General features: G+C 36.6%; 2 protein-coding genes across 5 annotated transcripts; one reads left to right on the forward strand and one right to left on the reverse strand.

The window, feature by feature from the left end:
* The first annotated feature begins 462 nt into the window (after positions 1–462).
* On the forward strand, positions 463–8,696 carry LOC131150514 (uncharacterized). Its single transcript, XM_058101270.1, has 4 exons — positions 463–770; positions 4,836–4,894; positions 7,565–7,746; positions 8,275–8,696. Exons 1-4 carry the CDS (start codon positions 482–484, stop codon positions 8,348–8,350), a joined length of 606 nt encoding a protein of 201 aa, XP_057957253.1. The 5' UTR covers positions 463–481; the 3' UTR covers positions 8,351–8,696.
* A 245-nt stretch (positions 8,697–8,941) lies between these two features.
* LOC131150515 (transcription factor bHLH153) lies at positions 8,942–13,921 on the reverse strand. Of its 4 annotated transcripts, none has more exons than XM_058101272.1 (6): positions 13,443–13,921; positions 11,903–12,028; positions 11,215–11,283; positions 10,840–10,905; positions 10,403–10,450; positions 8,942–9,368 (listed from the first exon to the last, which is right to left on the reverse strand). In XM_058101272.1, the coding sequence occupies exons 2-6, from the start codon at positions 12,002–12,004 to the stop codon at positions 9,237–9,239; spliced, it is 417 nt and encodes a 138-aa protein (XP_057957255.1). In that variant the 5' UTR covers positions 12,005–12,028; positions 13,443–13,921; the 3' UTR covers positions 8,942–9,236. The 4 variants fall into 4 exon arrangements, with proteins under 4 accessions (XP_057957255.1, XP_057957256.1, XP_057957257.1 ...); XM_058101273.1 differs by having other exon boundaries at positions 11,215–11,280; positions 13,443–13,889; XM_058101274.1 differs by having other exon boundaries at positions 11,215–11,280; positions 11,903–12,083; positions 13,443–13,876.
* Positions 13,922–15,507: the final 1,586 nt, after the last annotated feature.

Here is a 15,507-nt window from a genome sequence, read left to right on the forward strand (position 1 = left end):
TGAGGTGTAAGGGTTTGTTAGTTGTGAGGAAAAAAAAAAATTCAGAAGCATTACACTAGTGTTTAATTGTTTTAAGGAAAGCATGAACAACAAAAAAACATGTGCAGGAATTAATGAAATAAATTGGAATTAGTCTCTATAATTTTATATATTTCCTATATAATTTTTCATTCTATAATTTTATAATTTTTTTATATAATTTTATATATATTTCAAAGATTATTAATATGATTTTCTGGCTTACTAATATGTGGTTTAGAAGTTTAATTAGGATGATTTTACTGGCTTGAAAGGCGAGGAAGTAATTAAAAGATTTTAATCATGAAATTTATAATTCAATTATAGTTCAATAAATAATCAAAATTAGAATATTAAATTTTAATTAGACAAAATTTCAAGAACTAACTTTACAAATAATTTTGACTTAAATTGGCCTCCAGAGTGGAAAATCCAAATGTTTTTGATTGGCAAACGCCACGTAATGGGCCATGGCCATGCTAACCTGCGCCAAGAAATGGGCGGAGGCAAATTCGGTTCTGTACTTCTATTCTGCGCCGCATCCAGAGAGAGAGAGAGAGAGAGAGAGAGAGAGAGAGGGAGAGACAGAGAGGAGATGGGCGGGTTGATGTGTGCTCTGCTGCTGTTTGTGGCTGTACCATTTGGTACAAGAGGGGAGCACCTGAGTCCCAAAGAATGTGAGAATTTAGGGTTTACAGGTCTAGCTCTCTGCTCCGACTGCAAGACACTCGCCGAATACGTTAAGAACGAGGGTATGCTTGCTCACTTTTTTTTTATTCTATCGAATCATTGATGGGTTTCTTCCCCTTTTGGTTTTCTTTGATTTAGAATGTACAAGTTGGAATTTGTTAAAATTAATGGCCTCGATGATTGTTGATCGTTGACTTTGATGATAATGAAGATAATGGTTATTTGGGTAAATTTTGGCATGAACAATGGTGAGAAATTGGGATTTTTTATGCGGGTTTCGTTGATTTTTCTTTTATTGGTGATATGAATTTTTTGCTCTATTGAATAATATTTTTCTCCTTTAGGTTTTCCATGATCTAGAATATAAAAGATGAAATTTTTTAAATTAATTAGCTGAATGAATGTTAATCCTTCGGAAATGGATGCTCTAGAGTTATTCTACCTAGAATTCGTTAAATCTAAACAATCCAATTATTTTTCAAAAAATAATGTCAAATCACCTGTGTATTTATGAGAAATGGAGACTAGAGAGAGAGAGAGAGAGAGAGAGATAAAATTTCAACTGCATGAACTCCATGAGGGTATATCACCTGATTCTTGACTGATGATGATGATGTTTTCAAGGGTAAACTTTGTGCATGAATATTGGTGAGAAACTGGGGTTTCTTTTATGTGGATTAGAATGGTTTTGCTTCAATTGGGGATTTTGGAACAGTTTCCACTGCATTATATGGACCTTGTTTGTTGCATTTAGCTTTAGAAACGCTCAAACGTTGAAGAATGTGAAGTTAGAAGATACTTGTATGATCATAAAATTAGTGTTTTAAAAGGCATTATTGAGGCACGCCTTGAGGCGATTTGGACCTAAAACGCCCTAAGGCGCAAGTAGAAATGCGTAATTCCAAAAAAGCGTATGCCTTAGGAGAGAAGGCGTACACCTCAGGTGTAAAGGCTCGCTTTTTACACCTTAAATGTCTAGGCATACGCCTTTTGGACTTCTTGGTTTAAAACATAAATTAAAAAAGACAGAACCAGAATGCATCTAAACCCTTTCCTCCCTCTCTCCCACAAAGCTTCTTCTCTTCTGATCTCTCGACCAAGCCTCCAGCGAGTCTTATCCTCGACGATAGCCTCTGCTCTCTCTCTGACGATTCCTCCAGCACCTCCCCTCTCTCCGACGACTCAACAGCTGCTTCCAACGATTCCTCCAAGCTTCTCATCTCTCTCCAACGAGTCAACATTCCCTACCAAATTCTAATCTGCCTCTGACGACTCCTTTTGACGCATCCTTTCCCTTCGACAAACCATTCGGAGCTGTCGTCTCTCTGCAGCAACCCTCTCAGCCTCTTGCCTCTCTCCGCGACCCTCTCGTACTCTCTGCCACTGTTGGCTCCAGCTGGCTTTTAGAAATTAGAATCTTGAGACATTTTTAATTTGGCTTTTTCTTATGGCTCATGCTTATTTTTTTAACATATATTGTTTGTGTTTGTTAGTTAAAACTTAAAATTGGCCTATATGATATTTAAAAATTATATTTTTATATTTTTCTCCATTATTCTAAAATTTTTCACATTTTTTTTATTATATATAAATTGATTTTATTTATTAATTATTTAAAAAAATGTAGTCCCAAAATGCTTACGCCTCAAGGCCTTAAGGGTTACGCCTCGCCTCATGGATGGTAAAACGCCTTGCCTTATGCCTTCGCCTTTTAAAACATTGCATAAAATTATCAATCCTTGTACATAGTTGTTAATTTTATGAAGCATGTCGTCCCATATTTGAAACGTGATCCTTATTGTGAGGAAAAGTCAGATTTAGATTTTTGACCTTAATTGAGAAGTTTGCATATGCTTTGCACTCCATTACTCACTGAAATATGAAGGAAAAACACAAGAGGAAAGGCCATCAAACACAGTTTTTTTAATTTTCTCCTTTTTTTCTGGGTAAGAAAAAAAAATTTACCTACCGAAGCTATGTACAAGCAATGTACAAAAGAAGAGTAGAAGATGTCCTCAGAAAGGGGTAAAACTTCAAACTGAAATATTATAATAGAATTGCCTTCCATCCCTTTGAATTTGGGTAGTGATAAGCCTCACAAAGAACCGAGGGAGTGGATTGAAAAATGGCCAAGAATGCAACTTTTCCCGTAAGAAACAGAGACAGTTTTGCAGTTCTTATATTTTCTTGTATTCATCTCGATCCAAAGAGTCCATAAGATAGCGAATGCAGCACCACTCCATAGAGCATTGTCGTCTCTGCTTGAGCCAAAACCCCTATACCTCATTAGCTATACATCACCCACATTCCACAATAACCCCTCCCCTCCCCCTTTTTCTCAATCTTCACGTAAATAAGAGAAGAGGGCATTTCATAGCTGTGTTGCCACCTTACAATGCACAAACAAATGAGTATTATTTTCATTTGAACTCGTGGCACATGACACACATGTCGGGATTGAGAGAAGTAGATCATGCATGTTAATCCTATTTAGAATCATAGTCCAAACAAATGTCCAAATCTTCCAGAGAAACTTAGCCCAAGAAAGTTCGAACAAACGAATCACCTTTAGATCCAAAAGAAATCTCATCCACCCAAACATCCTCCCAAAAGCGAACCCTATTGCCATTTCCCACTTTGAAGCAAGTGAAAGGGAATAACTGACTTGCCACCTAAGATACAAATTTCCAAAGGCGAGAAATAATACTGCTTCCTTTCTTCTCCCACCCATTATGAGGAGCTTACATTTACTTTTAATCACCCCATAGGGAATTAACTTCTAGAGGAATCCTTCATAACAGGCTTGTCTTAGGGGGTAGAATTACTCTAATTCAGGCTTGTCTTTCAAGCATTCCTCTTTATTTTCTGTCTTTTTATAAGATTTCGTCTGGGATTGCTAGTAAACTGGAGAAAATCATGAGAGACTTTCTGTGTTCTGGCGTGGAGGGCCATAGGGATCACTTAATTATATGGGATGAGGTTTGTAAGCCGAAAAAGGAGGGGGGTTGGGTGTAGGTAAGTTAGTGTCTAAAAATTCCGCCTTTTAAGCTAAATGGTTGTGGCGCTTCTCTCTAGAAGAATCTTCCCTTTGGCATTGAGTAATAAGAAGAAACTTTGGTTTGCATGAGAATGAGTGGGATACCAATATCTAAGATGTTTTGTAGGGAGTCCGTGGAGGTCCATTTATCAAATTTATCCTTCCTTTAAATCTTCCAAAGAACCTTAGCGCTACCCCCCCCCCCCCCCACACACACACACACACACACACACACACACATGCATGCAGAAGAATTGAATGAGCTGATAGGTATATTGTGGGAAGAAGAAAGATTAAACAAACAGGTCACCTTCAGCTCCAAAGATATCTCACCCACCCAAAAATCCTCCCAGAAGCAAACCTACTGGCATTTTCCACTTTGAAGCAGGTGAGAGGGAAGAACCGGCTTGCCAGTTGGGATACAAATTTCCAAAGGCATGCATGAGAAATAATACCACGTCATCTCGTCTCCCACCCCATTATTAGGAGCGCACATTTACTTTTAATAGGGAATTAAGTTCAAGAGAAAAACTCCATAACAGTTTTTCCCCAGTTTTTCTGTTTCACTTTCTTCTAGGAGGGTGGTACCATTAACAATTTCACCATGTAGGACAGATTTAGGTTGTCATGGTGGACAGGCATGCGTGGTGATTGCTCCAAGGTTGCTGCTTTTTGAACGAACTGCACCCACTGTCGGACTAAATTATTTTTTATTCTTTATGGGCAATTATGACATTTGAACAAAAATATTCCATAGGGCATGAAAATTTTAAACATTCTCTATGATTTTAGAATAATTACAAGGAAAGGAGGATAAGACATCCTCCTTTAAACATTATCCATGATATTGAAGGCTAAAGATTTTGTTCTTTCTGAATTTAGTTTTATGAAAAGTTAACCATGTTATTTTCTGAAGTAACCGCTGGTATCAGTAGAGCAAAAAAAAATTGAGAAAAATGCACGAGTTAAGAAGGCAATTGGTTTTGCATTTTGATTATTATGGTACATGTGTAACATGTGTTTGCACTTTGCTTGACTACGTACATATCTGTGGATTATTCTAGATTATTTAATTTTTTTTTTATTACAGAATTGGTATCTGACTGTTTAAAGTGTTGCACGGAGGATTCAGATGATTCTATGAGCAAGGTGTGGCTATAATAACTTAATGAAATTTGGATTGCACTTTTGATTTTTTTTCCCCTTAACTTTATGATTTAGTATGAGTAAACTGAAAGTGTTCAAGTATTGTCATCTTTCTTTTAGTAACTCTGAACTTGTGGTGTAGGCATATATTCTGTTAGATGGACATGGAGAAAGCTATATGATATATTTAATCTATTAATACACTGTTTAGGTGTGCTCCATGCCTCCACTTTCTGTGTCACAGTGATTCATGACTACATTGTGGGTGTCATATAGGTCAAACTTACATGCCTTCATTATTTTTTTTTTTCAATGATACAGGAAACTGTTTTGCCGCATTTAGTTTGGGCTTTGGTCAAACTTGTCAATTTGGATTTTGGGTAACTAGTGAAATTGTCTGCAATGAAGTTTTTGCCCTTTTTGATCCAGAAAGAAGTTCATTAAGATAAAGGAAATAAGAATACAAGAAGTGGAGGATAAGTAATCCTCATAAAAGCAAAAACAAAATCAAAAAAGGGAAAAACAGACTCAAGTACATGAGAGCCCCTTAACAATCCCGCTGGATGTCTAATAACAACATTCTTTTAAAAAAAAAAAACAAAAGAATGAGCCCGTAAGGAAGCCTAAAACATGGCTCTATCCCAAAGAACAGGTAAGGGATTTGTTTTGTCCACAAAAAAGTTTATGAGCATCCCTTGAGTGAAAAAAGGAACTATTTTACTTTGTGATCAGATGGGAAGTTATAAACTGTTATAGAACCATCACATAACCCTTTCTTTATAATCATGAAGCTGTATGTTGTTTATAAAAAGAAAATAAGTCCCCTTAGATATAAATGAACTGTGAGTGGTCTTCCCCAGGGCATTCTGGGTCTCCCAATCCCCATGGGTGTAGTCTGAATTTTTTGTGATTATTGGTTTGTAGTTACATGAACAAATAACTGATTTATCCTAGCTGTTCTTTTATAGCATCATCTCAACAAATTAGTTAATGACTACTTGTTTATTTATTTATTTGAGTGGTGGTGAGTGGGGAGGGGCGGTGCGGCCATATATGTACCAAGAGTAACGAAGTTGCAAGATAAAAGAAAAATTGATTTACCAATTCTAAGATATCCTTCCTGCCCCACCACTTCCTGCGTACCAGAACATTTTCACTTTTAATCAATTTTTGAAGATTTGCGAGAGTGCTTTCCCCTCTCCAAAAGGCCTCCCATTTCTTGTCCTCCAAAAAGACCCAAAAGACGGAAAGAGGAATCAGAATGACTTCTTCTCTTCTCTGTACATAACTTAACACTTCCACTAAAAAATTCACCACCGCTCAATATATACGCAACATTTAAAGGGCCACATTGCAAGGTTCCCTAGTCCACTTAAATTGGAGTAGAAGATGACATACAGTTAGTGATGCATCCCACTAAAATGGTTCCCCCTGTTTTGATAGTCAATATCCTCTTCAGATGCAGCTCCCAAGAACCTGTGGGTACACACGGAACACAAATCCACTGCCAAATGACCAATTGATCTCCCAATACCCTTGCTAGGAAAAATTTCCTTGTCAATGTTTTCATTGTGTAATAACGTTCAGAGATCATAACTATTATGTATCATGTTCGAGATAAACATGCATTCTAATCTCTCTGTATATTAGAGCTAAAGTATCATACCTTCAAAAGGTTTAAGGGGTGCAATCCTCGCAACCAGTCAAGCTGGAGGGGGAAAACAAGACTCCTTATTGCAACCTTGTGATTCACATACTGCATAGCATCCCCTGTCCTTATCTATTGCCAAACCCTCCATGAACCCACATCATATGGCTCCCTTCTCTCTTTGTTTCTCTACCCTTTCTAATCCATTCGTATTTGATTCCAGTGGTTATCTTCCACAAATGCTCCTTATCCACCATGAGGCACCATGGCCACTTACAACAATTTTAAAGAGTCGAGAATTTAATATTCAAAACCCCACATGTCAATGCTTGTTTAGCTGCGACCATTCTGGTCTAGCCCATACTCGAACTCGTCTCACATCCTAACCACAAGAATCTTCGCTCATCTTTATTATTATTAGGCTTCCAATTAAGGAAATGTGGATAGATGCTTTTAGACTTTTGGGCATCATAGATATCTATATTTTCTCTGAAAAATGGGTAAAAGAAAATTGGAAGAGGCTTGAAGTACTTTCTTTTAACCTTTTAGACAGTAGTTATAGATTTTTACTATGACTAAGTTCAAAATTAATTTAGCTCAATAGTTGCCAAAAAAAAAATCTCTTTGCATGCATCATGTATCATATTTATCATCTTATCATTTGTGTGGAACAACCAGTTACTCTAAAAAGCTCTAGTGTGGCCCCTTTTTGGTTGGACATCTAGTTTAAGATTTTTGGTTTTTTATTTTTATATTTTTTTTGCGTGGGGTGGGGAGTGGGTTTGTGACTACACAACAGCTCCTGTCCCAATACCTTGGAACAATCAGTTACTCTAAAAGCTCAATCTTTTAGTGTCTAAAAATATATATATTTATATTCCTGCAATATCAATCAGATTTTCTATCATATGCATGTTAAAGCAATATATGCCAATTTTTGTATATTAAGTTCTCGACGACAGCTCTTTGCTTTTATTCTGTCCATTGCTACAAAAGGGTGACATGCTGTTTCTAACTTTATGCAGATCACATATTCTGGTGCAATATTGGAGGTGTGCATGAGGAAACTGGTATTCTACCCTGAAATTGTTGCTTTCATTGAAGAGGAGAAAGATAAATTCCCCTTTGTTAAAACTCAATATGTTTTCAATTCTCCACCAAAACTCATCATGTTGGATGATGATGGTCAACACAAGGAAACCATAAGGTGAGCTTCTTCTATAACAATAAGTGCTGGTAGCCTGATTGATGGTAGTAGGATTAAGCTTGTGTGATGATGTTATAAATATCTTGTGTCACCAAATTTTGAATCAAAGTCTAATGTCATTATGGCTGGTCTGAAAATGCCAAAGATTTATGCTGACATGGTTGCGTCAAATCTTGTTGTTTGACACCTTATGCTCATCCTCATTCTCCTCTGCCAACATAAATGATAAGAGAAAAATCTCCTTTTGGTTTGATGACTCGTCTATGTCGCACAACACAAACCCCTCCTGATGTTGGCAGCCATTGAACCGCTTGTGATTTGAGATGGCTCCAATTATTATCATATCAGGGTGAGAATGAGGGAGCATGGCATGCAAGAGGTGTGTGTGAATGGACTAGTCACAAGAGAGATATTTCAGTAGAATCCTCTTAACATAACTGGAAATGACCCTAAAGCTGGGTTTATTTGAATCTCTTTTAGAAAAACATTGTGGGGAATTTTTATCTAAATCTATTCTCCTTTTTGCAGGATTGACAACTGGAAACGTGAACATATACTGCAATTCCTGAGAGGGAAGGTTAAATCTACTTCATCAGAAATCTAACGTGGGAAATGATCCAGTTCTCTCCTCTCCTCTCCTCTCCTCAATTTACTGTTTCAATTTTAGACGCGTGGGCCTCAAATTGAAGAGCAAGGGATGATGATAGTAAAGAGTAAATACCCTACTTTGGGGTTGTCAAGAAAACTTCGTCACTTTGTTTTAAGAGGAGTTGCTCGTCCAAATTGCTGTTTAAATCTAGTTGCAATGCTTTAGGCTTAAGAATCCTTTGGGATATCTCACGAAGACAATATTGTGCCTTCATGCCCCAAATGTAAGAAATGTGATGGATCTTTTTGCTATTACATTATGAGGAATTTATTTCAGTCCCGACATGAAATTTCATTCTTTAGTAGTGACTCTTCTTTTGGATATTTTTTTTGCTTTTAATTGTAGAACTAGGAGTTTATCCAAATCACACTAAATTCTCTTTATTATGATCTTCAAGAACAGACCAACTCTTTCATGAGCAACAAGCTTAGTGCTAATCGCCCAAGAATGGCGCACATTCTGGGACTCTTAGAACCAAATATTTACTAATATCCTGTTGAACATTACTTGCTACTGAGATGAAATTCAAATCGCCGCATCTGCAGATTCAAATAAAAGCACTTTGATATTTCTTCTTCCATAGATTCAGTTCTCCATTTTAGGATCATTACACTCGGTATAGATCAATATACATTTTTGCAACATCATAATACATACACATCCCATATACGAATGGCTGGTCACAAATGAAACCAGCAACCAGCCAGAGCAATTCAGGTTACCAAGAGTTTACCATGCAAAGATTTTACCAACTTCACTATATCCCACGACCCCATTATATGTAAGAATATGATGCTAGAAATATTTGTTACAAATTAGATGCTGCCTGTCAGAAAATGGCCTAGAATTTGGGGGAGCTAGCCTTGATGGGTGCCCAGATATCTGCGCCATTGCTGCTGTGAGCAACTCCAAGAGTGCAGGAGACTGGTACAAGACACAAGCCCCTGTTTCTCAGGCTGTATGCCTCAAATTCCTGCAGTGTTAAGAGGAAAATCAACACGCATTATTGACGATAGCAACATCAATTTGAGGTACGGTTGTCAACAAGACGAACCAAGCCAAACTTTCAGGTATTCAAGCTTGGCCTAGATGCGCTCACTAAGAACCAAACTTTCAAGCATTAGATCACACTAGAATCATGTTTGAATTTGAACAGTCAAGCTCAGTTCAAATACACTGTTATTCAATGTCAAGCTGAGCTTTTATCGAACTTATCTCAAAATGTTTGCAAATAGCTCGCTTGGTTTTAAGCCCTAATTGGAGGTGGGGGCTAGCTAGTGTCAGGATAAAATGAACTGCATTAAAGGTTCTTCTGCTAGGGAAAAGAAAATTGGCCTTTCGGGCTTAGTAAAAAGTTAGCAATATAACTGAAGTGAACTTTTGACACATCAAAAATAAAAAATTGTTCCACTTTGTTTTTTGTAGGATTCTTGGTATAAACCCATCCAACAGTAATGTTTTGACACAGAAGTGAAGCCATCTCTAGTTCTCTACGTAGGAATAGCATTAGGTGTAACTTCATAATCCCATGAAATCCCGGGGGGGGGGGGGGGGGAAGGGGAATATACCGGGACATTTGTTGAAAAAAAAGAAAAAAACTTGTTGAAAAAAAAGAAAAAAACTTAGGTGTCTCTGGAGACTCTGCCCTCTGTTAAAATCATGTCATAAAGCTCGTGTGGAGCCATTTTACTCATGTTATAGCTCTCATGGAGGGGTCACGGTCCATTTCATGCTCTACTCCGAAGGGGCATACTTCTATAGCTTCAAATGACATGCAGAATGGAGGGAAAATATAGAGCATGAAATGGAAGAATTCCGACAAGTTTTGAGTCACTATTTCTGGCATCATAAAACCTATTACCTGAAAGATGGTTAAGGCAGGTGGAAGAAAGATTTTTTTTTTTTTTAACTTTCGGGAGATTTGGGAAAGGGGATTTTCCTAGTTTAATTCTTTTTCCTCATTAAATCCCTAAGTCCTTTCAACTCTTAGGTCAAGTAGATGCTCACCTGCATCTTTACTGCTGGTGTACTCTGAAGGTACGGAGCGCTTAAAACCTAAAATCAATCACCCAAAATAAAAAGAGAGGCATGAGATCAAATTGAAAATTGTAGCTGAAACATTGAAACACCAAATGGTGAGAAATTGAGTGCATGTGTAAAAATGGAAATTAATTTCCAACAATCAGTTGAAATTATGAAAATACACCATTATTAGATAGTCATGACCCTCATAATATGCCAATGGAGCAATATCAAGGTGTCCTTAATTTCCAACTTTTTGTATTTGTCTAGTCTGTAAAGTTTTATTTTAATAATGAAAATTTGGAAATAGACGTTAAAACAACCAAAAAATTCAAACTGCAGCTTAAAAAGATTTGATGATTTAGAATTTTCAATGAATCCTGGTAAACTTAAAGGGAAATTATAGCAGAAGAATGCCAAACCTTAACTTGTTCGTGAAGGAATCTAATGTAATCCATAGCCTCCAGAAGGACAGAAGCTGTATCTGTCTGCAATCATTTTGAAGAATTAGAATCAAGATAAGAATAACCAATTCTAGGACTTAATTATGGATGTTGGATGAAAAAAGTGTTGTGCCGAAATGAACGGCATAAACCTGATGAGTGATAAGCCTCTCCCAACATTCAAATTAAGGTTACCACTGAATTTTGTAACAAATGTGACAGTTTGTAATGAAAGATTTAACACTCATTGCAAAAATCCATTGTTTGTTTGCACAATGTTAAATTTATGGGATCATGATGCAAGGCACAAACAGCTTCCTGCTTTTTCTAGAAAAAAAGAAGTGTCATCCATACCTTTCCATAAGGAGAAACTAGCTGTTGCAGTGCAGCAATTCTTTCGCCAATCTTTTCTTTCTTCTCCTGCTGTCAGAAATTACATATCAAATATTAATGTCGGTGAAAAGATTCTATCACATGATCAAGGATTTATCTGCTGTTTAATTGAGTGAATCAGGGGGCCCATATGCTTGGTTTCAAGAATCCAAGCCATAGTAAACCAATCATCATGTTGAAAAAAAAAAAAAAAATCAGGAGTTGACACAGTGAACACATGCTAAAAGTTTATGTAACTACTCCATCCAGCTGCGCCTTGAATGAAATCTGACAAGCAACACCCCCCCCCCCCCCAAAAACTCTGAACATTCTATAACTTGGCATGTATTTTGGCATTTTCTTTGCTTTACTAATCGCAGAATCAAAAGTAAGTCGCAGCCTTTTAGCCTCCTGCATGAAACAGAATTGCACTTCTCCCAAACAATGTTCTGATTTTCAATTACTTGGAAAAATATCAAGGTCTTGCAACCCTTTAAACTTTGAAAAAGAGAAGCTATAACTAACTCATATTACAAATTTCAGAAATGATCATAATGTCCAGATAAATCAGAAAATGATCTAATTATCACCTAGCATATTGCATACTTAGGATTGCAAGTCATTCTCCACTCTAAAAATACATCCATGCATCAAATGAATGAGAAAATACCTTGGTAGAAATGGATAAATCAGTCTTATGTCGTTTCAATGCAAGAGATCTAAAACTCTCTTGGTCAACAGAGTTGGGGCTTCTTTTGTGTTCTGTCATCATTCTGTGCTCTATCCCTTCCTCTCACTGGGTGAATAAAGCCAAAAAAGATCACTATACATATAAGAACATGATAGCATTCCTGTAGTCAAAATCCACAACACTAAGTTCCACAGAGAAGATCTTCTAAAACAACAAATACTAGCAAACAGGCATAGTCGTCTCACCACGACCACATGCATTTGCTCTAAGCAGTAAGAAGGTTGTCACAAGAAATCAATAGTCAATTTTCAAAATATAGAGCATCACTGTCATAGACAGGAGCAGAATATTACACATTATTAGATAATTAATGTTATGTTTCTACAACAGCCAGAAAAGATCCACCCAATTTTATCTTTATTGCCCCAACTATAATTCGATATAATTTTTAGTAGCATGATTCTTTGGCAGGCAACTGGGAAAAGTATTTTTGTTCTTTTAAAACCTGGTTTGTAATTCAATGACAATGATTCTGAATAAGAAATATCCATGATAGAGCAACGTTTTGTATCCAATATTAGCTTGGATTTAACACTAACCACCCCCTCGCCCCCACCCACCCCAAAAAAAGAAAATGATTTAGCGCATTCTCACTATTTCTTATAATAATCTAGACCTATCTAACCCACACACGACAACATGCAAAAAAATTATAACATTGATAACAACTATATAATAAACAATAAAACATGCACTGTTTCGGTCAGAGTTGAATGATGAACCTTCGGTCTGCCATCCATGGACACATATTAAACAAAAAACTGTAGTTACCAAAAACCTATTATAATCAAAACAATTAATTAATGATTTCAAAATTAATTAATCAATTAAGGGGTTACAAACAGACAACAGTTCCATAAATTAGTGAAAACCCCCAATCAACTACTATATTTAAAAAGGAAATAGTAAAAAAAAATTCAATACAACACTTGTATATGTTAATGATACATCAAAAGCCGGTCCTTAAATGTTGCCTACTTTACTAATTTTTCTCGTAGATGAACCATCAAATTGAACAATCTGACTTCATTTGTGACGGTTTCTACCTACATCAGTGGTTCTCAGATGAACGGCCTACACTGTGATCATTATCATCTGAGCATGTAGATCAATCTAATGCTAGCTTAGCTCGTCTCCCATTTTCAGACATAACGGAACATAAAAAGGTTCCACTCTTATCCGATTTTCAATTCTTCAGTAACATTTGTAATCATCCCGAAATGGCGTGATGGGTATTGTCAGGAAAACGTGAATGAAGAAATAACCTTGGCGGACCCAAAATACACCATGCATGAACAAGCCATAGATATGCATCTATCCACGGGCACAATCTTCAGCTATATTCTTTAATTATTAGTTAATAACTAATAGTATCTCAATCCATGGCATTAAACCTCTATCAAGATAACTACTTCATAACAAGTAATCATTAAATTCATATAATCAGTACTCAACATACCAAGAATCCGTATTCCGCATTGCAGAAGAGCTGACAAAATCTCAGCTTAGACCGTATTACGAATCTTTCAGAAATCAAGGTATATTTCACAGAAAATTTGATTGATAGCTGAAGGAAAAGAAGAATATCTTTATCTATTCTCTCTCTCTCTCTCTCTCTCTCTCTCTCTCTCTCTCTCTCTCTCTCTCTCTCTCTCACTAGTTTCTGTAACCCCCACTGTCTATTCCTCTGTCTTAACTGCTTCCAACCAGTGAGAACAGATTTGAAAAAGGTCTGAAACTCGAGTACTAAGCGATGGAAAGGCCGCCGGAGAGTGGTCGGAAAGCAGGGAAGATGAACGGAGAGGGTTAAACTCCGGCGGCGAAGTGGCGAGAGAACGCCGGGGAGAGCGCGAGAGAGAGAGGGGGGAGCGAAAAGGGAGAGAGTGAGGGTTTTAAAAACACTTTTGAAAGTCTTTTTTAATATAAAGTTTTTGTTTTTCTGAAAAAATAAAAATAAAATTGGAATTTGACAGCTAATATCCAACTGTGGACTGAATGAGAAAGGAGAGAATAGGAACGAAGCAGTGGTTCAACACTGGATGACGTCATTTTGAGTGCACCTTGAAAATGACAAATTGAAAATTTCTCTCTCTCTCTCTCTCTCTCTCTCCATTTTGGCTTGGCTTGTGAGTGGCTATGGTATTTGAACTGTGATTTGTTTGAGTCACCGTCCCGTGACCATTGTAGGTGCAATGATCATAAGACGATAAAGAAAATATGTGAGACTCATAATGATACGGGTTTGTACAACAACACAACACAACAATAACAAAATCAAATCTTAACCCCACTAAGTGAAATTAGTAACACTGATCTATGTTCTATAATATTATTTATAAACATTAATATTTTTTATTTTTTAAATATAATTCAAAAAGTAGTCAAAACTCGTTATCAAATATGCATATTATATGGATAATTTTTGTTTTTATATAATTTTTTGACAAATTATTTAGAGTGATCAAACCAATAACAAAAAAATTTTATTAATTTTTTTATTTTAGAGTATAACTACTGGCGTAAAAGTCGAATCAATTTTTGATTCAGTTATTGCTTAATGGGCTAGTCTCTAGTCCTATTTGACTTTCAAAACATTGACAATGAGGACATAACTCTAAGCCCTAACCTAAACTCTCATTCAAAGTTTAAATTCCGATCATTATGCAAGAGGAGGTTAAAATATACGATCGTGTGACTTTTTAATTAATCATGAATGAGATTGTGTTACGAGTCGATCTTGTTTAGAGCATTGTTCTTTTCTATGATCATTTCTCTTGTGTACGCAAGATGGGTAATCATCATGTAAATAGTAATGTAGGTTTTTTATCCTCTTAGTATGATAATGCCTTAGTCAAATGTGGAATGACAACTCCTAAACCAATTTAATGTTCTCTAGTGACAAAGGTATAATAGCATCGAAGCTCTTTTGGGAAAGGTGATTATTCATTAGAACGGTAAAACTCACTAACTTTTATAAATGTATTTAGTCTATTGATCTCCCTCTCTAAACACGCATTGCCTGCAGAAGTGGCAACCAAAGTTCCATCAAGTTTAGATTTTTTACCATGGAATTCATAGTTGCCGAGATTCAATCCATCAAGGTATCTACGAGGCCCCACCTCGACTCAAGAGTAACGTGCAATATGCCGGCGACTCACTACTAGGAATCGTGGGTGTCGTATGATTCAATCCATCAGACTATTTACGGGGCCTCACCTCGACTCAAGACTTACACGCAGTATGCCGACAACCCACTACTAGGAATCATGGGTGTCATAGTATTCAATCCATCAAGGTATCTTCAGGGCCCCATGTCGATTCAAGACTTACGCGCAATATGCCGACGACTCACTACTAGGAATCATGGGTGCCGTAGAGCTTCCTGATAATGAATTGAAATACTTAATAATTAATCGCGTGATTATTGTTGCCACTTGCTTTGCATTTGATGATGTAAATGTGTTCTTGTGGTGAAATCGAAATGAACTTTTGACTGATTAGTTAAGTAAAAATGCTATAACTAG

This window comes from Malania oleifera, chromosome 3 (assembly GCF_029873635.1).
Source record: "Malania oleifera isolate guangnan ecotype guangnan chromosome 3, ASM2987363v1, whole genome shotgun sequence".
NCBI classification, from domain to species: Eukaryota; Viridiplantae; Streptophyta; class Magnoliopsida; order Santalales; family Ximeniaceae; genus Malania; species Malania oleifera.